Source organism: Falco rusticolus, chromosome 2 (assembly GCF_015220075.1).
Source record: "Falco rusticolus isolate bFalRus1 chromosome 2, bFalRus1.pri, whole genome shotgun sequence".
In the NCBI taxonomy this organism is placed as follows: domain Eukaryota; kingdom Metazoa; phylum Chordata; class Aves; order Falconiformes; family Falconidae; genus Falco; species Falco rusticolus.
Window position 1 is genome coordinate 89,010,523 of NC_051188.1, and position 26,339 is coordinate 89,036,861.

At 40.8% G+C, this 26,339-nt stretch overlaps 1 protein-coding gene across 3 annotated transcripts; it reads right to left on the reverse strand.

Annotated features, from left to right (window-relative positions):
- Window positions 1-254: 254 nt before the first annotated feature.
- ZFX (zinc finger protein X-linked) lies at window positions 255-26,142 on the reverse strand. Of its 3 annotated transcripts, none has more exons than XM_037377131.1 (8): window positions 26,037-26,142; window positions 18,833-18,921; window positions 17,822-18,388; window positions 8,831-8,980; window positions 8,490-8,633; window positions 8,263-8,397; window positions 5,634-5,774; window positions 255-4,089 (listed from the first exon to the last, which is right to left on the reverse strand). In XM_037377131.1, the coding sequence occupies exons 2-8, from the start codon at window positions 18,891-18,893 to the stop codon at window positions 2,903-2,905; spliced, it is 2,385 nt and encodes a 794-aa protein (XP_037233028.1). In that variant the 5' UTR covers window positions 18,894-18,921; window positions 26,037-26,142; the 3' UTR covers window positions 255-2,902. The 3 variants fall into 3 exon arrangements, with proteins under 3 accessions (XP_037233028.1, XP_037233026.1, XP_037233029.1); XM_037377129.1 differs by lacking the exon at window positions 26,037-26,142 and adding an exon at window positions 24,845-24,915; XM_037377132.1 differs by lacking the exons at window positions 18,833-18,921; window positions 26,037-26,142 and adding an exon at window positions 16,637-16,714 and having other exon boundaries at window positions 17,822-17,907.
- Window positions 26,143-26,339: the final 197 nt, after the last annotated feature.

The following is a 26,339-nucleotide window of genomic DNA, read 5'->3' on the forward strand; positions in this document are numbered from 1 at the left end:
TTAATATAAAAACAGGCATTGAAGTGGATTTCAAAGTCCTGCCAGCCCTGCCTTTGGCTTGTGCAGGCTTTCTTGTAAAGGTACATTTCAACCACGTAAGGGATGGACTCCCCCGTGCCCCAGCACTAGCCAAAATGAGCTGGTAAAACCGGGAGCAGTAAAATAAGCTGAAGTTTGCTCCGGAGTTGCAGATGACCGTGTGCCTCAGAACAATGCTTGACCTCAGTACCGGCATCAAATAGACTAAACATTCATTAAAAGGAAAATATTTTGAATTTTATTTTTTCACGTTATTATCAAGTACACAATTACAGTAATGTCACACATCCCTATATGAGTCTATGTATTTTGTTTTTTTCTTTTGTCTTTTTTACAAAGTGTACAGAGGGAAGGACGTATACAATATTTAACAGGGTATTTTCTACAGAACAATAATTTATATAATGTCCTTGTAAAAATCTGTACCTTTAAAACATTAAACTGAAACATCCATTTTATAGCATTTGCTAAGCAAATTATTTAAGAATTAAAACTAACCTGTAACTAATGTCAGTACATTAACAATAATTTCATTTTCTCTTTATACAGACAAATACATTTTACAAAATCCACTTGACCAAACCCTTAATTATTAAAAAAAAAAAAAAAATTCAACGTTGTGCTTTAAAAAAAAAAAGTGTGTATGATTCCAGGCTACGTAAGAGAAAGAAAATGTGTAAAATTGTGTTCTTCGTCTTTCAGCTTATTTAAAAAATAAAGTTCAAAATGGCTAACATCCTCAGCGATGATACGGGAATTTATGCAGATTTTGTACAATTTTCAGGTTTCCAGTTAGAAAATGCTTGAAGGTAAGAGGAGGGGAAAAAAGTGGCAGGAGGGTACTTTGCAAGACACAAATGGAAAATCTCTACTGGGTTTTACTGCGTCTGATTTGGCAATCAGTAGGCAACAGACAGACGGCTACGGCCATGTACAAAAACCCACTGATTCACCGGGGATTTCAATGAAGGCACAGTGCAGCACATCTAGGTATTACGTGCTAAGGGGCCACGGCCTCTTAGCAGTATTATACAAGAGCACGTTGGACAAATCTGGGGGCACTAGCAAGCAGGCATCAAAAGAAAAAAACTTTATACAATAAAGGTAGTGACATGGCATTTGACTCTCCTGAACTGCAAATCAAACACGAGTATTTTGGCTCACAGTGAAACAGAAGGGCTGAGCGACAGGAGCAGGGCTCGGTAACAAAACAAAATACAAAAGGCTTCGAAGACACACATCTGCAAGGAAACCTCTGTCCCTTTATCACTCCAAACCTGACATCACCACTAAAAGTCCTGTTTGACTTCAACAGGACGTTTACCTGCCTAGAAACAAGAGCCAACACTGGGCCAGCCTCTGAACCCTTCCTCCTTTGGGAACTGCTGGTTACATATCTATCCTGATCTGGCAGGCAGCCGGGCCCGAATTTCTGCAATCTGTCCTCAACCAGTGGCTTCAGTGGGAATTTGAGCAAGGGGAGCGGGGCCTGGTCCTAAAATCTGGCACGTAATTAAATAGTTTGGTTTTTTCACTTCACCGTTGTTGTTAAGGTGCGTGACTTCGTGCCTGGTACATTTATGCTGCAATCAGCAAATGATATGGCGCTATTTTGTAATAGTCTTCAGGTGGCAAAATTACATGTAATAATTGTAATGTTCTCCCAGCTGTTTATAAACAGATTAAAAGAACCGGGTTAATTCTGGATACTGTACTAATTAATAAGCAGCGGCTTAACACAGCTGCTAACAGCTCAGGAAAAACACTCAATTTAGAAACAGTCCTGTTACTATCATTAAGTTACTTTTCTTATTAAGGATATCTACATTAAAACATCTCTACTCCTTATGAACACATCTGCTCCCCTCCATCCCCCTCTGAAGCTCTCTCTCACTGTAAAGATCTCACTTCCAAAATCGAGGCACCTCTTGGACTTAAATTTCATTCTAAAACAACTCACAATCAAAAATGTGACTTGAACCACAAACAGCTCTTTCAACGAAATACTAATACACATAAAAGCATTAAGTTTGAAGTACGTTTACCAGCACGTACAGACAGTTGTGACCCATTAACTCTGCAAATGGAACAGTATTTTACGTTTCCAACATTAAGACAGTAGTAAATCGTAAAAACCCAAACCATTTGTAACACGCAAAACCTTCCAAAGACAAAGAAGCACAGAACAATAAATGTAATATTTGAGCATACTTTCAAAATTGTCAAAGATAGGTAACAAATGCCCCAAACCTTTTTTTAAAACTTCTTCTCCCTGAAACCTGAAGTAAAATGCAGAATGGTTTTCTGCAATAAAGTTAGAAGTGTAACTCCTCAAATGGAAAATAGTTAACCTGCCACAAAGTCTGTATAGTCAAAACAAGACAATCAGGTGGGCCCTAGTGACTTTTACCTTCAACATCACAATTCCCCATTTTATACACACTTCTGACAATTTTATCAAGAGAAATTTGATATTTTTAAAATTCACGACAAAACTGCATTAACATGGACACTGTGAGTATCAACGAGGTCAGTAAGATAAATATACTTAAATAAACTATTACGGTTGAAAAATTCAGTAAGAGACAGGGTTTACTTTATTAAATGCAACTTTATTGTTGCCATCTTTTCTTCATTTATTAAACAAACTGAATAGAATTCAGAACACGCTATTGAACAAAAGGTATAAAAGTCAACTAGAAGCAATAATCCTATTTTTATACAGCAACAAATCAAATGCACAGTATGTTTTTTTTTTGTTGTTTTTTTGTGTGTGATCGCAGGTGATTGGCTTTAAAATAAGCTAACTGCCTGAAAGGCAAAATTCCTTTATAATTCCAGCCATAAGTCTGTGAAAGAGACTTTAAGGCAGCCCAACATCTTTATGATGCCGCATAATGTGCTGGTTCTTCTCTGAAGGCCTTCGGAAACCTTTCTTGCAATACTCACAACGGTGAGGGTAGTCTTTTGTATGAATGGAAATAACATGGCGTTTGAAGCCTGAGGCGTCTGTAGTACTATACTCACAGTACTCACACTGATAAACTTTCCTGCCACTGTGTGTTTTCATGTGTTTTTTCAGCTCGTTTTGTTGCCTAAAGCCCTTTCTACATCTCTTGCACCTGAAAGGAAGATCCTTTGTGTGAACTGAGAGTATGTGGCGACTCAGAATGAATGGATCTGCAATCTTAAAGTCACAATGTCTGCACTGGTGCAATTTTTTACCCTTGTGAGCTGCCACATGTTTTTTCAGTTCCGAAGGCCTATGAAAGCCTTTATCACACATATCACACTTATGAGGATAGTCTTTTGTGTGGACTGAAATTATGTGTCGTTTCAGATCACTTGAGTTTGAGCTCTTATGGTCACAATGCAAACACTGATGTGTTTTACTTTCTTGATGCATAAGCGTATGCTGCTGTAGCTCTTTGGTATCTGGAAAAGTCTGGAAACAAATATCACACTTGAATGGCGTTTCCTTACTGTGTTTAGTCTTTACATGAGTTTTCAAGTTAGAAGAGTCGGCAGATCGGTATTCACAATATTGGCACTGGTACGGTTTTTCACCAGTGTGGATTCGCATGTGCTTCTTGAGCTCTGATGGATGGCGAAATCCTTTGCCACACTCCACGCAAATATGAGGAAAGTTCTTGCTGTGGACAGCTAAAAGGTGATGACTCAGTAATCCTTGTTCTGCTGTCTCATAATCGCAGAATTTGCACTTGTGCATTTTATTAACTCCTTTGTCCCTGTGCACCATCTTGTGCGTGAATAAAGTTCCTGCATGAGAGAAGCTTTTCCCACACTCATCGCACTCAATAAGCTTTTCTGTTTTGTTGGTCAGCTTATGACTCTCCAAGTGGTTATGTAAACTTATTTTTTTATTCGTAGTGTAATCACAGTCTGTGCATCTGTATTTCTTCTTAGTAAGAAGGTGCTCTGGATGGTTTTTCATGTGCCTTTTCAAGAAACCTCTAGATTTAAACTTCTTTCCACAAATCATGCAGGGGTAGACTGTCAATGGATGACCATCAGGGCCAATGATTATTGCTGAAAAACAACAAAAAACCCTTCATCAATAATACACAACAATATGACACTTCAATAGAAGTTGTATTTCAACCTTAACAATAAGGTTAATTATTAAGATAAGATGCGTAACGCTTTACTATGTAATAAACAAGCTTGTTACTGGGTTAGGTAGAAGAAATGGAAGGAATTACTACTTCATTTTTATTATTATAAATAATATATTTATAATATATTATATTATAATATATTATATTTTATTATAAAGGAAATATACTGTTTTTTGTACAACAGTACAAGGAAAGGAAATACTGTTTTTTGATAGAGACAACCAAAGCATAACCCAGCTGTTCTTCACCTCAAATAATTCTACTCTGAATGACTGAGTTCACACATTAAATACAGACAGGAACTGACACTGGTGCAAAGAACAGCAGCCAACACCGAGTATTGCATAGTAAGCATAGCACATGATTTTCCTTCACTTTCCATGAATCTGTAGATAAAAAGTTTAATTTGGCAGCTTAATCACCAACCACTGACTACATTTCACGTCCCCAAACTAACACCTCCTTCTTGTGCCATCTGTCACAGTTAAAATCCAAAGAGGTATCAAGCAGGAATCAATGAGAACACATTTCACATAAGTTCCAAAGCGTTGAGGTGCCCTTATTTGCACTCATCCATCAGCCTGATTTGTTTACCCTGAATTGGTCTAGGCATGCTAAAAAGTTCCGTTTTCCAAAAATGTTTTAGAAGGAGAACAGAGTAGGTAGGTGGAAATAGAAAAAGCAAACTTTAAGATTAAAATTTGCCTGGTGTTCTGATTCAGTGCTAGACAAGGAGAACTCCTACAGTTAAGTCACAACTTGGAAAGAAACCGTTAGTGTCATTTAAGGCAAGGCTACTGAAGAAAACAGCCATGTGCTTTTTCAACTTCATCAGACCAAAGCATTCACACCATAACATGGTAACAGCAGAAACCAAAGAATGCCAAAGCAGCACATCTGTTCTTACGGATACAAGTAAGAACTCTGGTGTGAGTGTCAAGGCAATTTATTTCACAATGAAAACAGAAAAGAGTATAGATGTTACACTACCAAATGTAATATATAATGTTTAGATTTTCCAGTTAGCTTATTAGGCTGATAAAATGAAATGTATTATTCTATGTATTTTCAATAAAGTCAAAAAGGGTTTTTAAAAAGTACTATTACAGAGCACTGTTTATCTAACTTCCCCTTTAAAAAAGTTTAAATAAACATTAAAATTGGCATGGCAAATTAAGTATATACATTTTTAACCTTTTGCTATGACACTTGATTTTCTCCTATGTCAGAGACGGTTTCCTTTAAAAACACCACCCACAACCCAAACCAACTATTTATATAAAAACTTAAAAATAAAATATGCGCTCATTTATGATGTAAAAGTGCAGTCAACAAAATAGTTCCCAAAATAATCACCATTTTTTATAAGACACTGCACATGCTATCAGCAAGGTACATTTGTTCATGAATAAACACCTGGAGGAATGAGAGTAAGGCCAGCCACCAGATACTCACCTGTTTGATACTGCCTAGACTCAGGTCTCCTTTTTTTCTTTGGTTTTTGCTTAGCCAGTCTCCCAAGTCCAGCTGACTCATCTATGTGCAAAAGAGCACTTGCAGTGCCATTCCGACTTTCAATGCCATCATTATTATTACCTTAGAAAAGTTAAAAAAAGTTACCTACTGTCATCACTCTACAAATTATTCGAGCAACAAACTCTACAATGATAATAACAGAAATTATGAACTATTATCTGGACATTTAATCAAACCATAGTAATGTACAGGATGAGCTGCAAAACTTTGTATGTAACTTATGAAATATGTTTGGCATTACGAACCTGGAAGCACTGCCTTTGCCAACCTACTTTTACAGGAGTACACAATTTACAGGAATTAATGGTTTTCCATTTCACAAAGAGTTCTCCTTTAAATGCAGGGGGGGTTGCATTTCTCTGGCTGCTAATTATGCCCAAAATGTTTTAACGTCAGTAAACAACAGCATGTTGCAGTATTTACTGTGCCTGATTTTCTTCTCAGTCCTGAAATACATTCCTGCGTGAGCTCCCACTCGCTTCTGGACATCTGAATTCACCTGACTGAAGTTTCTCATAGACCAAGTTTCAGAACTGGAACTGCAATCAAAGAATCATTCTGAACAGCTCATAAATTTGCACACAAAGTACACTACTTAATATCTGCACACCTAGTACACTTACAAATTCTTTCTAGTGGGAACAAAGAACATGTTCAGTATTGTGTAATAGAAAGAAGGAAGCAATTGTTTGCCTCACAGAGCTTCATGTTTAATACACAAATGCTATCACTGGATGTAAAACAAACATGAAAATTACAACTAAATATATCTATATATTCAGGGAGGTATTTACTGGCAATCAGTTTAACCTTGGTGATTTAAGGGCCTAAGTAAAGTTTAATAATAAATTTCGTGGTTAAGCTTTTACTGAATCAATAGAAAGCAACAGTTCCTAGTCAAAGCGAAGCTCACCAGACAGACAGAAAGACTGAAGTGGAAGAAAGTTCAACATGCTCAATAACTGTTCCCTTTGTAGAGTGCTGAGAATGAATGAATATTCGTGATTAACGTAAGAAGACTCAGAGCCAGGCAGGCACGTGCAGAGCCTGAAGATTCTGCTCTATATGCTAGCTCAAGTGTTGAACAGCAAACGTGACAAGTGACAAACGTTGAAAGCAAAAACCTGTTTCACATCTTACATGTAGAAGCTCAGTTTGCAACAGGTGCATGAACAGTCCTAGAGTGCAACACAAAACAGGCCTCAAACATTTTCTAATACTAGAATAAAACTGTAAAAACTCGCTGGAATATAAAGCACAGTGGGACTGGGCTTTGCTATAATACAGCAACCAAACAAATTTCCCATTTCAAGATGCCATTGTTACCTGTTCTTAAACCCTCTTTAAATGCAGAAGAGCTCCAAGAAATGCAGACAAACCTCCGCCATTTTCATGGCTTTATGCTTTATTATTTCTTCCCCTTCCTGCCACCTCTCACCTTGTGTGCTAGGTTGCTTACTGCTGACAAAACAGTCAATTCCACGGTTGCCCACATTCTTAAATTCTCATCTCAATTCCATCTCTCCGTTCTTAATACACTCTTCTCCTCCTCCTCCTCCAAAATGACTGAATGTTCAGTCTACAACTGTTGTTTCAAGTTCACTTCATTTTTAATTCCCTCTCAACCTGGCTTCTGTCCTTTCTGCTCCACTGAAACTGTGCTCACCGCTGTATGGCCAAAGATAAGGCTCTGGGTACGCTACCATCCATCTCCGAAACAACTTTGAACACACACTGCTCCCTGAAAGCTTGCCCTCCCTTGACTTACATCCCTGATTCCAGCCCCCATCGCATCCTCAGCACTTCCCTGCCATTCACCTCCCTGGCACCATCACCACAATCCACACCACACAGACATATAACCTAAGTTTTGTCCTCTACTCCGCTATTTCTTCTGCTTTCTTTAGGAGAAAAGGGCAATATGGAAACATTTCTAAGATGAGATTTTGGTCTACCAGTTTACGTAATCAGTTTGTGCACCAGTTGGTGCTCAGATACTAACGATTAAGAAAACTGGGTTTGCATGCTGGAAATATTCTCAAGGTTCTGCTATAATTTTAAGATGTCTCCCTCCAGCTTCTTTTTTTGTTGATGAATTATTTCCATTAGTGAAATCACATATTTATATGTTCCTTCTAGAAAGCACTTATATCAAGCTAGAGGTCAGTGTTGCTTTTCACTGTTACATATTCCCATCTGCTTCCCCTTTGACAAATAAAAATATTCATTTCTGTTCCCAAGACAGCTATTACTGGGTCCTAAAACTCCAAAGGACAGATGTACTTCAGATGCAATTTTTCAGCTGAAAACTCAACCACATCATGAAAATATAAAGGAAAATGCCTGTTAAAATAGCAGTAAGAAGCAGCCTGCCTTACAGCTTCTCGTCTTCTCTTTTTAAAGCTCATTATGCCAAGAAACCATTCTTACACTAAAACTTTAAAAAGAAACACAAAAGCACAAATACTCCGCTACCATCCAAAAGACAATTCCCAACATTTTGCTATAGACAGTGTCATCAGGAAGAATTCTCTGAGTATTTACCTACCATAAGCTGCTGCCCAAGCTATAGGCATGAAAGTTTTAATTTCAGTGTCATCAATTTGCTGTTCATGGGCCACTGCTGCATCCTCCTCTCCTACAATCACTTCCATGTAAACTTCATCAGCTATTTCTGCAACATCTAAGAGAAAAAGAAGTCAAGAAAAAATTAATAGGAACACTGCACCACTGAAAGTAAAAACCCCTGCTCCCAAATGAAAGCCACCTACTTACTTAAGTCTTCATCTTCATGCTGAGAATCATTTACGGTCATGTAAACCATTTTCTCCCTTGGAATACGAATACTGCTATTTTGATCAAGTAATCCAACTGCGTGGTCATTCTCTGGCTCGCTCTCCACAATGTCTACTGTGCCCCCTAATGGAAAAGACCAGACCAAAATATTTTAAATACACTTTGTTAAAATTCTGTGCTAAACTGCAGAAAATTCAAACTTTGTCACTCTTTTTAACATTAGACCCACAGCTCTTTACAGATGACTTGAGAGAAACCACAATCCCTCACACAAAACTTCAAACGTCAGGTTGGAGTATTCTAAAATGAGCGTATTTTACCTAAATCATCTTCTCCAGGATCTGCTTTGAATATATACACCTTGATGACTTCTGGACAAATGCCATCCACTTTACAAGAGCCACTTTCTGACTCTGCTTCCATGGTAATTTCAGCAGAACCTTCATGTTCTATCTTACCAGCATCATCCACTACAAAAACAAGTTATCATAATTATCCAGTCATATACAGACAGACATATATGAAAGACTTCATTACTCAAATTTGGAAGCAGTTTAAAATTTAAAGATTGTGACAAAGAACCTACCCATAAATATTTTTTTCATATCCTTGAAAATAATGACAGTAAACACAAAAATAAATTCAAGCTGATTCTTCTACTTAAGGGGGAAGTGCAAGAGTACTGCAGTGATATGACTAGAAACATGAGCACCACACCAAGCAATGCTAACAGGGCAACAGTGATCCGCAGCGAGATGATGGTAGAAAGAAACTGCATATTAGTACTTACTCCGTGGCATAATTTCACTTATTCTTGGTTTTAATTGCTTTCTCCTTCACAACTAATAAGCTATTAACTGGGTTTTTTTGAAAAGCATTACCTATTGCTCAACCCTGTCTCTAACGCAAGCCGTACTACTGCTTCCTGGTTCCTTGCAAAGTGGCGTTACTGATGCTTCTTCAACCGACTGGAGAGGAAACCTAAATGAAAACTACAGGAAGAAAACCCTCCACTTTCCTCACTGACTCAACAGCTGAGGGATCCAGCACAGTGTCAAAGCACTGCCCTGACACTACAACACTGATGAACTGAACTTACTCAACCGATTGTTCATAGCAACCTTACTGAAAGGGACTTGCACTGGATTTTATACTGTAGCCCTACATACTCTCCTTCCTATTGTCTTACATTTTGTTCTCTTGCTTTCAGAAGTGCACCAACACCACGCTTCAGCCTGAACTGCCATAACTTGCACAGGCCTCCCACATGAACATGGCTAACAGCCAGCTTTATGAGGAACACATTTCTGATGTTTAAGACATACTCTACACAGGCATGTGTGCGCACACACACCATTTTACTTCAACAAGCATGGATTTTCAAGAAAAATACACTAAATGTCTTCACGAAAACCAAATCCAGCATCTCAACGCCTTCAGAGAATCTCCCAGTTTCAGAAGTGCCAGAAGTTTCTAGAGTGTTGAAATTACTTAAGAATTCTTAACACGACAGCATGCTTTTCTAATTTGTTTCTTTATTGCTCATAAAGTCACTTTTGGAGGCTGACGTGGCTCCCTCAGAGCCATGCACAACTTTAATTCATGACAACAAGACATGACATTTATACTAAAGGAAGTATAAGAACCATTCCATAAATGCTGTAGAATTTTTAACTACAATGCCTAGCACATACAAAAAATACTTAATAAAGCATGCTCATTTTACTGGCATTCATTAAACTACTCTCATTACAAAATCATAGTTTTACTACTCAGTAACTGCAACTCTCTTCCATCTGCTTTAAGATCTACTTAAAAAAAAAAAAAGCTCAAAATTTTATAACTATTATTTTTGTGCCATGAAGTCAATAAATTAGCCTTTAAATTAGATAAACTAGCACATGTTCTGTCTCATGTATCAAACATAACTGTATTTATGTACAATTTCTCAACCAGGCACAATTATTCAAAAAAAAATACGAATAACATTAAATTATGAAGCACTGAAATGTGAGTCTACTTCTCTCCACACCAAGAACAGCAGAAAAAATACTAAACACTCTTACGCCAAGTTTATGATCAATGACTACCATAAAGAATGTTTCAAGCAGTAAGATGTTTTAAAAATTACTTGTGTCATGGGACAACAGAACATCTTGTAGCTGAAACCCCAAAGCATTTCAAAAGTAAAAACCTTAAGATGTTTTTTTGAATCACGTTAACAACGTAGCTCCGCAGTACGTGTATTCAGTTATTGAGCAGACTTTCATAAATTCTTTGGCATATGCATGAAAACCCAAACGTCACTAGAACTCTCACAAAAAGAAAACTTGCTTTCGTTCCTACACTAGATTTATATAGTTGTTCTCCTTTAACATGGCTGTTCCCAGTGTCACGCACGTGTACTTGGAAGGCTTTTAAATCAGCGTAGACTGATTTTACACTGCTGAAGCCAAAGGGGAAGTCTGCCACCAAGGCAAACTGATGCTGGAACATACTCAAGGAAGGAAAATTATGGCTGAAGCAATCAAGACAGAAACAAACCTACGCGCACCATATGAAACAAGCTGGTTTCTTTTAACCAGTTTTTTACATCCATGCCTATACGGAAGTACCCATTGATAATATTCACACAACAGAACTCTAGATCTTAAAAAAATGCTCCATTTACTCTTTGAAATAAGTTGTCCAAGGTTCAAAGTCATCTTTTAAACATGATTTTAAAAAAAAGTTGCACAATCTAGAGTTTATTCCCTGATTTCCCTCTATATTCAACAGTGGGTTTAAAATTTATAAATAGTTTTCAACAGTGCCATTGAAATGTAAAGAAATTGATGCATAGGATTATTAGGGTAACTTTTCTGATCCAAAAGGAAAAATTTTTTCTCTTGACAGGTGATAATGCTACTAAAGTCCTTGAAGGGCTTGAAAAGTAATAGTATTTGCAGTATGGCAGCAAACAGGTAACAGGAAGAAAAAAGGGATGGAAAGAAAAAGGTAGAAAAAAAGATAAAAATCAGAGGAGACAAACAAGTGAAAAAAGAATGGGTATCTATCACACAAAGTACCATTTTCACATAGCATTTTTGTCCTATGGCTACATAAGCATTAACCTATACTGATTCACTGATGCTCTGGCAGCATTTATGAATTTTATTTCCATTTAACTCTTTCCCTATGTTTCTGCATTCTCCACATACCTCAGTCTCACAATCAGAGCAAATGATATTCATAAATACTTCACTGATCAATGTTTGAAATTGGAACTCTGATGATGATGTTTGAATTTTTCATTCAAATTCACAGCCTATCAAGGGATCCCACAAATACCATGCATGACTGATCTTCTCTCACACTGCTTCTCTTTGAAATAACAAAAAAAAACCAAACCAACCCAGAAGTACTTAAAATATTAGTTAAGCTTGTAAGATACCACTTCCTTTCAAGTAGAGACACTGGGCAGTTACTAAATTAATCACAAGTCACATGCTCAAACAAAGCTCAGACTAGCATTATTCCAGTGCTGTCATACCTTGTGCATTTAATTAGTTATTAACTGAACACTAAAAAGTTTAAATGTAAGATATTTTTTCCCCCTCTACTAGCTGGTAGCTTTACTTCAGTAAACAAGTGGATTCAGATTAATTCTCCAAGTTAAAAACAAAAAAGAAAAGAAAAAAACCCCGAAAAAGTAACAGACACAACATTATTTAACATAAATTGCAAAAATGCATTCTATGGTTAGTTTGCTGACATTCTTCACAGACTTCACTGATTAGAGCAGCCTGCTCTTTGCATACTATGACGTGCAAGAAACAACGATGTATGTGCTTCTCCAATGTTGCAATAATTGCTTCCACATAAAGATAATGCTTTAATTTTTATTAAAAGCACAGACAGGAAAGATATAATACAACATGAAAGACGTGGCCTATTTAAAGCCTGCCTAATTAACATTTACATTACAAAGAAATCAACAGAAAGAGACCAACAGATTAAAAAAAAATAGAGAGCAGAGCAGAGAAATAAAAGATCAGGCAACTTTAACAACAGATTGTTTAATATGTGTTCTATCATGATGACAGCATTTGCCTCCTAGAAAATATTACATCTAATAAAAAAACCATATAATGTCATAAACTATTATATCAAACAAATAATCATCTCCTATATATTTACCCTCCTATTAAATATGTCCAATGACAGTTCTGGGACAGAAACAAGATCCTGTGCATTGATAAATAAAATAAAAACACTATTTAAAACCCAGCTGAGGCCAGTCGCCCCATATAGGACCATATGCTAGCCCGAGATCTTGCATACCGCATTCGCTTAAACGGTACAACAAATACATTTTCCGTAAGAATTTTTTTTTTTTTTTTAGTTTTTTATATCCAGTATTTAATGCATCGGCAGACACAGACTTTGTAGCCTTGCAGTCTTTTATTCCTAACCAGAAAAATGCACGTATCTGTAACTGTATTTTTTTAATGGTTTCTATAAGCACGTACATTTATTTTTTGCTACCATTTCTCCTCTACATGGCATTCATGAGGAAAATAAAAGGATTGTAAAAGATAACATTCACTTCAGTACTAAGAAACCTTCTATCTTTTTCAAGTACATGCTGCTCATTGCTATATAACGCACCAAAACAATTCTTATAAACATTCTAAGAAAAAGTCTGTCTCTATACCAGTTTAGCAGATCTTAAAATCTGTCTATGGAGCAATTAGACAAGAGCCATCTATTCTGTCAACCTGTATGTTCCCAAATAATTCTCTTTGCTGCTAAAAAAATGCTTGTCATACCTGCTTAAAAAATAAACAACCCTATTTAACCATTTTTAATGAAAAAGGCCACTGCTAACTATTCTGTTTTCTCTAAAATAGATTAAAAGCACGCTGTATTCCCCAGACAGACTTTGTTCAGTCATCTGTGATAGAAACATTTTACTTGTACTTCACTTGATAGCAGAGAATTCCTAGTCCACCAGAGAAGTTATTTTTACCATCCAGTTATTTCTTAAACATCAAAGCAGGTTTCCTAACCTGTGAGAAAACAGAAATCTGTTCCATTTTGCTTTTAATGCCATTGCCATTACACAGGAGCAACAACATACCCTATGCATCTGAAGCTCCCCTCAGGGCGGCAACCTAGCACAAGAGAACTTCCTGAGCTCCAAACTGCTGTCTAACATTTGTCCTTCTCCTCCTACTCTCCCCAGCACACAAATCAAACTAAGCTCCAGGACATCACTCAGCCCAAGGGAACTTTCATCTCCATCACCTCTCATAGTGACATCCTGTGCGGCCTTGGCTGCAACAACTGCTGGTGCCATTGCAGCAGTCAGGCAGAAGCATGGCAGCAAGTTCTACCTCGCAGAAAGGAAAACATGATTTCTTGCATCTTTAAGAAACTCCAGGGAAAAAGAAGGAGAGATTTATGCTAAAGAAGAAAAAAAAAACCCAACAACCAAACAAAACCATTTTGTTTTGTTGACTAGAAGTCTACCGGATGGCCCTAACCAAGGCATGCACTTTACGGCTTTGTTGATCAGATCCAATGCTTTCAATTTACAACATCCATTAAGGATGAGAAAGCTAGGTTTCACCTAGACCTATGAAAAGGTATAACCATTATTTTCTTTCTTTGAGTACCATGGGTTCTGATTCCTGACACGGCAAGTGTTAATTCCGATATAGTAAACAACAGCCAGGTCTAACTCGGAGCAAAGTAAGGATACAGATGGATATAACAAAGCCCCTGTATGTGCAATCATCATTTAACTTCCTAAACTACAACTTAAACTTTGTAAGACTACCTTTCCCTCATCAAATCTCATCCGTGCCTCACCATTTTTACTGCAATTAAATAAATATACCAGAGTACAACTTCTTGTCTTATGGAACGAGTTCATGCCAGAGGATGTGTCTTACTTTGCCAAACTGAATGAAATCAAGACAAGCAAAAATCTTAATTTCCATCTTATGGCCTGGTGTTAAGGCACTACTTTCCGTGGTTAGTAAATGCAGGGTGGGGGTTGATGTTGCTTTGCCAAACAATAGCTAATCTCACCACTACTGTCTCTCTTATGGATAAATGATTTTCAAATCTTAAAATCTGCTAGCAAATGATTAGTACCAGTGTGAGCGAGAAGGCAACCTATCCTTTCCTGACCAAATTCAGGAACTGGCTTGTAATGGCACACGTGAAAGAAAAACTGATTTATCAGACCTCCTTGAACCCTTTTCAAGCTACTAACTCGTAGTAATTTGCATTCCTTGTTGAATGAATATCGAATTCTGCTCTGCCGTAAGTGTCCCAAACCTACCATGGATGAAAAATGAAGCTTAAGGGCAAAGACACGAAAAAGGCGAGTACATGAAAAGGTAAGTGATAATGTAAGCTGTGCCAAGAAACATTATCTTGGAAATGAAAAAAGGAAAGACCTATCAACACATAAGCTAAATTAAATCTAAATGGGAAAAGAAAAATAAAATACTGAGTTTACCGAAGCAAAGTGACAGAATGAGACCCACAGGGCCTGTACACTTTGAAAAGCCAAACCAAGCGAAACCAAGAAGGTAGAAACACCACATTTAAAAATCTACAAATGGATTAGTCATTCCAAAACAGGTATTTTCTGGATAAAGCTAAGAAAATTACCCTATATTAAGAAAATCTATGTAGACCCAGTCCATTAGGAACAAAACCGGAAATGCTTAGAGGGAGCCACAAGATAGGAAGAAGATAGCAAAAATCTGCCAATAACTTTCATTGAAGAATACAGACTGAGAAACCTACAACAGAAGGAACACCAAGTGTGATCTCCTGCTTTGCAATTAACTAGCTAAACAAAGACAGGCAAAAGCATCCTGAAGAACACAATCTAACTCCTAGACCTGGGAAGCAGCTACATTTGACTACTGTAATGGCAGACAAGATTACATTCCAATATCTGCCCCAGCAGTTCAGGGATGTTTGCCAGAATCAAGCACCTATTTACAAGTTAAGATAAAAAATAAAAAACTAGGCTTAATGTTACTAACTTTTAAAAACCACTAATACTAAGGTCAACTGAAGAAATGAGACAGTCAACAGATCAATAAACACATACACCACCAATGGAAAAAAAAAAGGAAAATAATTCAAATAATGTTTTCCATACAAGGAAGAGACTATTTGGCAAGATAGTCTTAACTTGGTGGAAAAGCACTAGACTCTGACTTCACAACCAGAAGAACTTGTTATGCAGGCTTTAAACACAGTAGGTGGTAACAGGGAATTTCGATTTAAAAAGAATCATAGAACGTAATTAACATTTTAAACACAAATAGAAAGGATGCATGTTTTGTAGCCTAACGACCGTTTTAAATGCTGGCTTATTTAAAGTTCTGAACCTAAACCACAGAAATACATGACTAAAAACCTAAAATATCCCAGCACAACTGCACAACCAAATTCCTGTGTTTTCTGCCAGTTACCACCCGTTAATGACTGGTACATCTAAGAAGACTTCCTAGCTAGGTGAGTATTTTAGGGATCATGCAATATGGCATCTACCAAAACATTCTGTCCTCATTTAGACACTGAGAGTAGCTGAATGGGAGATATATCTACACACCCTTCTCACTTGAATTTACACAAACACAGTCTGCAAGGTGTTCCTATGACAGCAGCCCCAGAGGCCTCATTCAGCTCCCCATGCTGCAGGACAAGAACCTGCAGAGGAAGGGTGAGCAGAGAGACAGGAGCAACAGCATCTTCAAGAGCTACAGTTGGGTATAAGAAAGAGGTAAGGATCACCACCAGAGTCTTTACACAGTCAGGTCTCAATTATCCATAGGTGGATTATCCACTCTGTTGCCTAACTATGCAGGTGCGGAAGCATTTGAGCTGCTTTCATCTGATCTAACTCAGGTCCAGAATCTGGAAATTTTATCTGTACCATAATGTACAGAGTGCATTTATCAGTTTGGATAAATACTACTTCAGAGAGCAACATCCCTGACCTATTTCACTTCAGTTTGGTCTTGCAGCTTAATTTTACATTATTTTGTGTTATCCATACTTTGCATTATCCCATTTAATTGTTTTCCCAGATAATAGAGAATTAACTGTACCTCATATAAACTCAAAACATGGCTGCACAAGGTTACTCAAGGAACTCAAGAGATGATAAATTAAGAAATGCAGTGATCCTAGGTAAGGAGAAGCAACATTAAAATCGATGAGTACAGAATATAAAATTAAAACAAGTTATTATACATTTCAAAAAAGTGTCCAAAGTTTAAAAAAAAAAAAGGAAAGAAAAAGCAAAAAGAAAAAAGGTAACTGAAGCAGAGCATGAAGTATACCTCATCAATGGAGTCATTTAATGCTAGACAAAATTAAAGTGCCTAAAATAGCAATTAAACAAACAGCCTAACAACGCTTTTCTATTTCTATGACAAACAAGCGTTCAGCAGTGACACTCTTGACGTTCCTAGGTGCTGCACTGAGTAATCATTGTAAGTAACATATTTAGAGTAAGCTCCAGTTCACGCAAATTGATATCCTCTGTAGAAAAAGAATTGATTACATACTCTGTTTTTCTCCATTCTCTACTTTAAGTCTTTTCAACTATGATTCAAATGGATTGTGCACTGTTCCTAAGGAAGATTAAGATATTCACGGCTGCTTCTCAGCTATGAGCAGCAACAGCTACTCTTTTTGTTAGCAGCATACCTCTGCCCTTTGCTTAATCAAGAGAAGAAAACGCATCCTAACAGCAAAGAAAACCATTATCGTTGCTTGCACCTAATTACCAATAGGGTGGAAGGGGTGGGGTCTTAGCAAAAAAGATAAGGATAACGAGAATGTCATTTGGACTTTCAAAAAATAGGGCTTTTTACTTTTCCTTTTCCATGAAAAATCGGGATTGTTCTCTTAATGTCTTGGCAGTAATCTTAGTAACCTGCATATACATGTTTTCTAACAATGTCACATTTATTTTCTTTCATTTCTTAGTAAGTATATGGCATTTAGATTACTTGAATTCTTAATCCTTTGTTCCTATGCTACAAAAAGCTACAGAAATAATTTATAATCAGACATGCATTTGCCAGTATTTCTCTCCATTAGTTTCACCAGAATTTTTAGCTGGTACATGCTCCTAAAAATACCCTCATTTGAGTACGTTTGTGAGATTTGCATTTTATTAAATGATGCAGATGGGTTTGGTACTGTTGTAAGCCCTCCCTCAGATATTTCAAGCACCACCCAGGCCCACATCATAGGAATTTTGATGGCTTTACCCCAACACTTACAGGAAATCATAAGGTAATCTTCACAGTTGCCCTTTTCGTCTTGATGTTCTACAGGGATTCCATTGGCATCAATCACTGCCTCTGATGCACAGTCTGCCACCAAGACTTCCTCAGAAACAACATCTGTTCCCAGAGTATCAGTGACAATATCTGCTTCTTCAACATTGTCATGAACTACATGTTCTACATGTCCAACTTCAGGTACATGCATTGACTCACTTGTCAGTACATGTTCTGGTATAGACATTGCTTCTGCTGTTATGTCAGAAGCTAAAACATCATCTGGGACAGTGCAATGAGCCAAAGAAACCTCTTCCGCTACGTCCGTGTCCAGCACTTGTTCAGGAATAATGACAGTTTCAGATACGTCTGGTTCCTCCATGATATCTGGGCACTGAACATCCTCAATAACAACATCCTCAATGACATCTTGGATTACTACAGAATCTGGATCATCAGGAACAAAATTATGCACGGTTATATCTGAGTCGACTACATCTGAAACAAATACTGTTTCCTGTACTTCCACAACAATCTGATCTCCATCCATATGTGCTGCATCAGCTCCTGAAAAACATAATTAAAATAGCAGTTAAATTGTAAAACTAATTAGACGAGGTGGTTAATAATTGAAGTTACTTCTATTTTACTTCAATTTTTACACTATGCTGCAATTTTGTAAAACAGGCATAACAGCCTACAAGAAATTAAAACAGGCAGATATATGCGGAGCCGTAAAGCAAGTCCTCAGTAGATGCTAACTAAGACGAACATTTCCTCTCCTGGAAAAGATTACCAATTTTTAGACTGTTCCCCAATATCCAAACTATTACTTGACAGAACAGTAGCTCATTCATATTGCTCTGACTAATAAAAATCACCAAAATTCATAAGCGACTACTCTATACGAAAGCATTGATGCAGCATAGTACTTGTAAGCAAAGACAAAATAAACACAGTGAACTGCATCTAATGTGAATGCTCTTATCTACATATTATCTCCTGACAGACCTGTTGGATCAAAAAATGCATTTGGCTCATGTGGCTGCAATTCAAGCCCATCTTCATCCATGGCCTTTAACTCTCATCAGTCACAGTGTCTGTAGAAGGTAAAGAAGAAAGGTTATTTTACCTTGTATTACAATATGAAAGCTGCCTCTGCCTGTGCACTGAAAAGCAAAAATTTTGTTTGTGTGGAAGTTAACACATAACACCTCTTGACTTTAAGATGGACCAGATTCTACTCAGGGTACCTCTGGGATTCCAGAAATACTGCTCTAGAAGACCAAACACCCAGGGTCTGAATAATAGGAGTCTGAGCTCCAGCACTCTAGGTCTGTTTCTCAGAACCCCACAGCTCCACAAACACAGAATCAGCTGATAAAGGGATATGAAAATATTATTTCCTTATAATCCTACAAAAAAAAAAAAAAAAAAAAGAAAGCTTAGACAAATTCACACACAAGCCTTTTTTGGATGGTGGGGAAACACCACAATGTCAAATCAACAAGGCTCAACAAGGTAAATTAAAGGTTAACAGCCAATATCTGAAATGCACACTGCTTTTAATGTCCCCTGTGTTCGTAGTTGGGCAGTCAGGAGAAATTGACTCATATATCACTATAGAAATTGAAATCATCAATGTAAATGGCTTCCAGAAATTAACATAATATGTTTTCAAACTCCAGATGGGTGAATCTTTAAAATTCCTGCCTCAGGACAAAGTACCTATTTGTTTTTGTATTAAAAAAGTACCACCAGTTCTAAAAAATTACCAAATGTCATATTCTACCAAATTTCTCTGAACAGAATACCTCCACATTTCTTCAGTATATAACATATACTGCATAATGCATAATAACAACTTAAAATTTCAATCTTCTTAATAAAGGACCCAAACAAGACCTCAAAGTTAAAATACTTGCTAAAAGCTGAAACTGCAATCTAAATTTTGCTGCTTACATATGTGCATTATAATTAGGATCAGGCAAACCTAGCTGGGTAAAACGGGATCTAACAAACTTGTACTACTCCCTTGCACTTAGTCAAACTAGTTTCCTAAGTGCAGAACCCAGTAAAGGGCAACAGAAAGTTGCTACACATTTCTGCTTGTGTTTCTGTACAAGTGAAAGCTGTTTCTCCTTCCTCCAAACATTTTTCATAGCGACAGGCTGAATCTCCCCATTCCTGGGATACTTTCACGAAAGACATAGAGAAAACATTACAATTCTGCCCAAGGTTTCCATGAGAATCATAACCTTTCTGAACTACGTCAACCAACATTTCTATTAATTACGTCTTCATGGGGGAAACAGCTATACAAATGAAAAAAATAACTACTCCAAAACACAAAGCTACGTTCATAATCTGTAGCAAGTATTTTCTAGAGTTCACCATTTTTCTAGCTCAACTTTTCTCAACTCTTCACAGCTAACCACCTAATTTACATATCAGACAATGTATTTTTACAAGTTGAGGGAAGAACATAGCCAGAAATTGAACTGGAGGAAAAGCAGGTGCAGTCTAATAATTTTCCAAGGGGTCCCGTGTTTGTGTGATGTTCAGTTGGAAGGCCCCTATATTTTAAAGACCGCTGCACTAACAAATCATTGTGGTGTCCAGCTGGACACAAATCACCTCACAATTATTCTGACTGTCAAGCGTTTCTGTCAGAAGCACCCACTATTAACAGGAACAGCTCTTCACATCCATGCTTTTATCAGAATCAAGAACAGAGGAAAAGCACTTCTCAGCCTCAGATCAAGACATAGCTTGACTGACAGCAATCAACTTCTGCCACGTCACAAACCCAAGAACTGAATAACAAGGTTTAATACAGTCATTTAAGCAAGAATTATTCATAGCCAAATTGGTTTACTTCCATCTTTTCACTACACACCTAGCTAATCTACTACGGATGTCTTTCCTATTTATCTTGTCCTCTTTTCTGCGTTGCCTTCAGTCTTCAGTTTCTTTTCTATTGCTTCTTTTCCAACTTCTTCCATGCCTGTACATGTATCACGTTCATTACCTCCTCACCTGCTCATTTCATCACTACAGCATACCCCCATCATTAACACAAGACCATGCTACTCATCAATTTGTAGCAAACACTGTATCAGCAATTCAGAGGGAGTTTTTTTGGAGGAGGCATGGGGGATTAAGGGTTGGTGGAAATAAATTGCTTCTCTCCTTGGGCAACACAGACATAAGAAGACAATCCTTGCTGTCCAGCTCTCTGGGAAAGTCTGTTTCTGCCTGTGTTTTTGAGGACTGTATTATCACACCTATTAGCCTCTGATCAGCTGGGACCCAACCAGCTTGAAGTGTCGGTTTGCCACCAGCTACTGGAAGAACTGGCATTCGTTTTCTCCACTTCCTGCTTTCATTAGCCACCTGACCAACACTCCATGACAAATTCCTACTACTTATGATTCATGCATGTACTTTCTCTATTCTATCCTCTCCCCAGATTCCTCACTGTATGACTGTGACTCTCCTTCACTGTCCTATCTTCTCCACCCAAGAGACCCAGAGGCTGCCACCACTACTTCCCAGCTTCCATAATGCACCTGCTGATGCCATCTCTTCACTGCTACTCTCACTGCTGCCCAGATTCCAGGTGACAGATGCTGAAACAAACAAGTCTCTGCAGTGTTCATGATGGTGTAGCTGCATAAAGACACTGCCACCAGCAGCAACAACCCAGCAGACCTTCAACTGCACACGCTGCGTAACACCATGACCTCTTCTGTATTGGTAAGGTCTTTTCACCTACAGGGGCATAATATACCTGCGAAACAAAGGCTCAGGTTCTACACAAACTGAGGAAGTTTTCTGGGCACATCGGTTTTCAAGACTGAGTCTTAACAAGGCCACAGACTTACGCTTGGGTATCTATTCCAAAGAAGCAAACCCAACCCTGAATGACTGTCCTCCTAAGGAAGTTTTCCTGTAACTTGCTTTTGCACCCAGATCCAGCCAACAAATTAATATACACAAATTCTTACCCCTGGGCAGGGCCATAAAGACTTTAAAAGTGCTCCAGTAAGGGGCACAGATGCCACTCCCACATACATTTGCTGCAGAAGGACTAGAAGAGGATGCAGGTGTTTAAAACAGGATTTAACTATCTAAAATGATAAAAGTGTCTACATCAAAATCTGCAGGCAAAAGGGCATTTCAAGGCATTTGTCCAGGCAAGGGGGGGAATCCCTAAAAAATTCCCAAAATTTGTTTCAGGGTTTGAACATTCTAACCAGTAGATGAGAAAATACTGCGTTTCCTCCTGCTCGCTCTTCTTCTGAGCAGTGGGCCAAGCACAGGGGGCCCAAGATTCAGCTACACACAAAGGAAGGTATGCCACATGGTTCTGTATTGAAAGCACTGTTCTGCAACATGAGAAATACCAGAACTTCTTGTTGCAGGCACCACAATGAACACCTTCAAATTTCTTGGCGAGCACCCTAAGCTCTGTGGTACCATAAAGCTAAGAAGCAATGCCAGCAGTTCATTTTCCTGCAAGATTTCAAGAAGGGCTGAAACTTCTCCCAGTTCTTTCTAAATATTCCAGCCATCACTTACCGCAGGAGCAGGTTCTGGCACTGAAGCGGACAGGAGCAATTTTCAGTTCCGGTTTGGGAACCTAAACTCTCAAAGAGAAGCAGGTACCCAGCCATTCCTACACTTAGTCCTCCTCAACACCCAAACCTACATGGCTTTTTGTCCAAACCACAGTAATTCAGTAACTGTTCCTCTACCACTACCACAGAAAAAGCCTAGGCAGCTAAAACCAGGTTTTATACCTCTAAAACAGAGCTAAACATCTACATCTTTTACTCGGCTTGGGTCTATGCCAACTTCATGTGGATCAAGAATTAATAGAGCTCTGAAATATGCATAATTCTGTTTGTAAAGTTATTTCTTACAAATTGATTTTTACCTATTTATTCAGAGACTTGGCTGGTTTTGGTTTTATGAAAATCAGTATTTTCAAGTGGAAGGACTGACAGAAAATTATATATTCATGGAAGAAATGGTATTAAGCTATTAGCAATATAATAACCTTCCAAAATAAAAATTAGTATTTTCCATAAATCAAACCTTGAGTACAGTCAAGAGAAGCAACATGGACAGTGCACTTGTCTTGCCACATTACAAATCCTTGACTCAATAGGCCTATCAAGCTAATCAAGATGAAATAAAAAGAAATAGAAGAGCTGTCATGTTTTAGAGAGAGAGCAACTTTAAAAATAGGTCCTTAGAAGAAAGAGCTTTTATACGCCACAGAAACTGTCAGTGTCTCTGCTCTCACCAAAACAAAAACTGGAAAAAAGGGAAACTTCAAAAAAACGATCCTTATGACAAAGAAACATAGGATAGCCCTTTGCCTACTTCTAAGGAAAGAACAGTACATCTATTTATTTGCAGTAAGAGCATAAACCAAATTACCCATGCAGCAAAATTCTGCCCCTTCCCAGAAAAAAATCAAGGCATAAATAGCAAAAATTCCCCACGGCCAAACCCCGGGCCCTGCCTACGCTGAGATGACTTAGTGTACAACCATAACCATGTTCCCATCATGCCTTGCTACATCACATTAAAAACTGCAGCACGCCTTGCATGTCCCAACTGGGTTAGAGCCCCGAGCTACCCAAAGCTTTGCGGTGGTTATGAGACAACTGTGGGTTGTCTACACTATTGCTGCAGTGTCACAACTCTCCCTACATGACCCACTTACAGAGAATGCAATGTACACACATGCTCTCAATCACACACACATGAAAGGTAAAAAAAATTAATTAATACTCCTGTAGTACCTAATTCTTGTCTTGGAAATAACCCCCATTATTACTAGGTGAATAAATGGTAGAATAAAAACGATTTTACAAATGTGACAGTGTAATCATTTAGCTGTTTATTTCTCGATGCATCTCCCTCAGTTTTGGCAGGAGAATCAGTACTGTTGTTTTCACTGCGATTTCGTAAAAAATCTCAAGTCTTTTCCTCTTTGTTGTACTTCAGTGGTGTGGGGCTTTGCAGAAACTGGTTAAAGAAATGGACTTCCTCCAGATTTCATAGGCATGTTGTGCATCAGACGACACCTAAGCTAGTTCTCAACGAAACCTAAATGAGGGAAATAACCAGTTCCAGGCCCCCCTCTGAAACTACCTTCCACGCAGGTGTGGGCCCCGCAGGACAGGGAGAAGCCAGCACCGAAGAAGGGCCCCGAGGGGGTGAGAGGGCCCCGCGCCTCCGCACCCGGCTCCCCGCGGGCGGCTGGGCGAAGGAGGCTGAGGGCGAACCCCCGCTGCCGCCCAACCAGCGCTGCCCACAGTCACGGCCGGCCGGGACGAGGCGCTTGCGGGGCTGGCGCGCCGGGCCGCGGCAGGAGGGCGCACGGCTGGCAGCCCTGGCGCGGCCGCACGGGAAGCTGCCACGGGCCGGAAAGCGCCGAGCTCCCCTGCGACTCGCGGGCTGGCAGGCGCCGAGGCGGGGAGGAGGGAGAGGCGGGGGAGAGGAGGGAGAAGCGGGGGTGGGGAGGCTACAGGCTCTCCCTCTCCAGAGCCTGCAGCCCGGCGCTGCGATGAGCGGGGCCAGGGGCTCCCCCCTCCGGCCCGGCCCGGCCTGCGCGGAGGCACGGGCTATGGCGAGCGATTAATTCAAGATGGCGCCCGGCGCCCTCCGCCTCCCCCCCCCGCGCGCCGCCATTTTGTCTCCTCCTCCAGACACTCTCCGAACCCCCCTCGGCCGGGCCCGGGGCCTGGCACCGACCTCGCCCGCCTCCCCCCGGGCCCGCAACCGCCCCCCTCCGCTTCCGCTCCCCTCACGCCGCCGCCCCCGCTGCCCAGGGCCGCACCGGGAATGCGGAACCCACCGGCCCGGGCCCTGCGGCCCGCTCTTCTGCCGGAGCCCTGGCGCGGCCTAGCTGCGGCCTCCTCGGGGCCTGCGCTGCGGCCTGGTGCGGGCAGGGGAAGGCCCGGGCCGGGCCGGGCGGCGGGGCCCAGCCCCGGGGCTGCTTACCGTGCGGATGGCGGGCGGCGGCGCTCGCCTCGGCGCGGCCTCTCTCAGCGCGACTGGGCCGAGCGCGGCGGCGGCGGCGGCGGCTGCGGCGGGGCGGGCGGGCGGGAGGGGAGGGAGGGGCCGAGCTCGGAGCTGAGTGGAAGCGGCCAAGCTCCCCGGGCCGGGCCCGCCGTCAGCACGTCACGTCACTGCCCGAGAGAGACCCAGGAAAAGGCGGAAGGGAGCGCGCCGCCGCCGCTGCCCGCCGCCTCGGACCAGCCGCCCGCCGGGGCCGGGGCCGCCGGGCGGGCCGGGGGCCGCTGCCGGGCGAGGCGAGCCGGCGCGGGTAGGGGTGGTGGCCGCGGCGGCGGCGGGCGGGGGGAGGCGCGGCGGCGCTCGGCTCCCTGCGGCTCCTCCTGCCGCCGCCTCCGCCGCAGCTCGGCCGCGAAGCGCCGCTCGGGGCTCGGCGTGCGCCCCCGAAGCGGAGCGGCTGCCCCGGGGACCCCCCTCCCCTCCCGGCCCCTCCATGCTGGCGCCGCCCGGGCGAGCCTCCCCCGCCCTCCGCCTCCTGCGGCCGCCATCCCGCGGCGCCGGCCTCCAGGCCTGCGGCCCGGCCCCGGTACGGGCCGGCGGGCTCCGCGCTCCCGCCGGCGGGTTTAACTCGCGTCTGCGCGCCGGGGGCCCGGGGGGTGGCTTTTTAGGGTGCGGAAACCCCGCGGTGGGGCGGACGCGGGCCTTGGGCCGGGGCTTGCGTGGCCTCGAGTCACCCCGGCGCGGGGCGCGGCTACCAGTGGGAATTACTACGAATAATAATAATAATAATAATAACAACAACAACAACCGCTGCGACGGCGAAGCGGCGGGGCCCGGTGCCGAGGGGCGGCGGCGGGCGCAGCCGGCGCCCCGGGTTGCCCTGCGGAAGGCAGACCCCCCACGCGTGACGGGACGGCCCTCCCCGCGGCCGACGGCGCCTATGTAAGGGGCTGCCGCCGTGCCTTCGCCCCCCGGGAGCAGCAGCACCGGGGGGGGGGGGGGGACGGGGACGGTAGAAAATTTGAAATAACGTGGCGTTGAAACCATCCTGACTAGCAGTGTTTTCCTTATCGTGAAAGTTAATCAGAATTTTTTTTTTTATTATTTTTTTAAGAAAATAATTGCTGTCGGCCCATGAAAGATACATCCTAAAGTTTTCAAGGCGTCAGAAATGACATACCATTAGTAAACTCACGGAGATGAAGAGTACCATCAATTTGGTTGGAGTTCTTGTGTAATTGCAGGGTCAGGGCTGGAGGAGGCTGTTCTGTGTCTATTCTTACCATTTAAGTAAACTGGAAGGAAATTGGCTGCTCCGCTTATCAAATGATGCAAATGTGACTTATCTGGCCAAGAACAGCATACTTGCGGTGTTTATGTTGTGAATGAGCCTTTGGGTTCAGCTTTGAGCTTTAATCTTATGCACTGGTCTTTTCTATCTTAACACACAGGCTTAAAAAGTAATTTGGGTGATGCTTGTAGT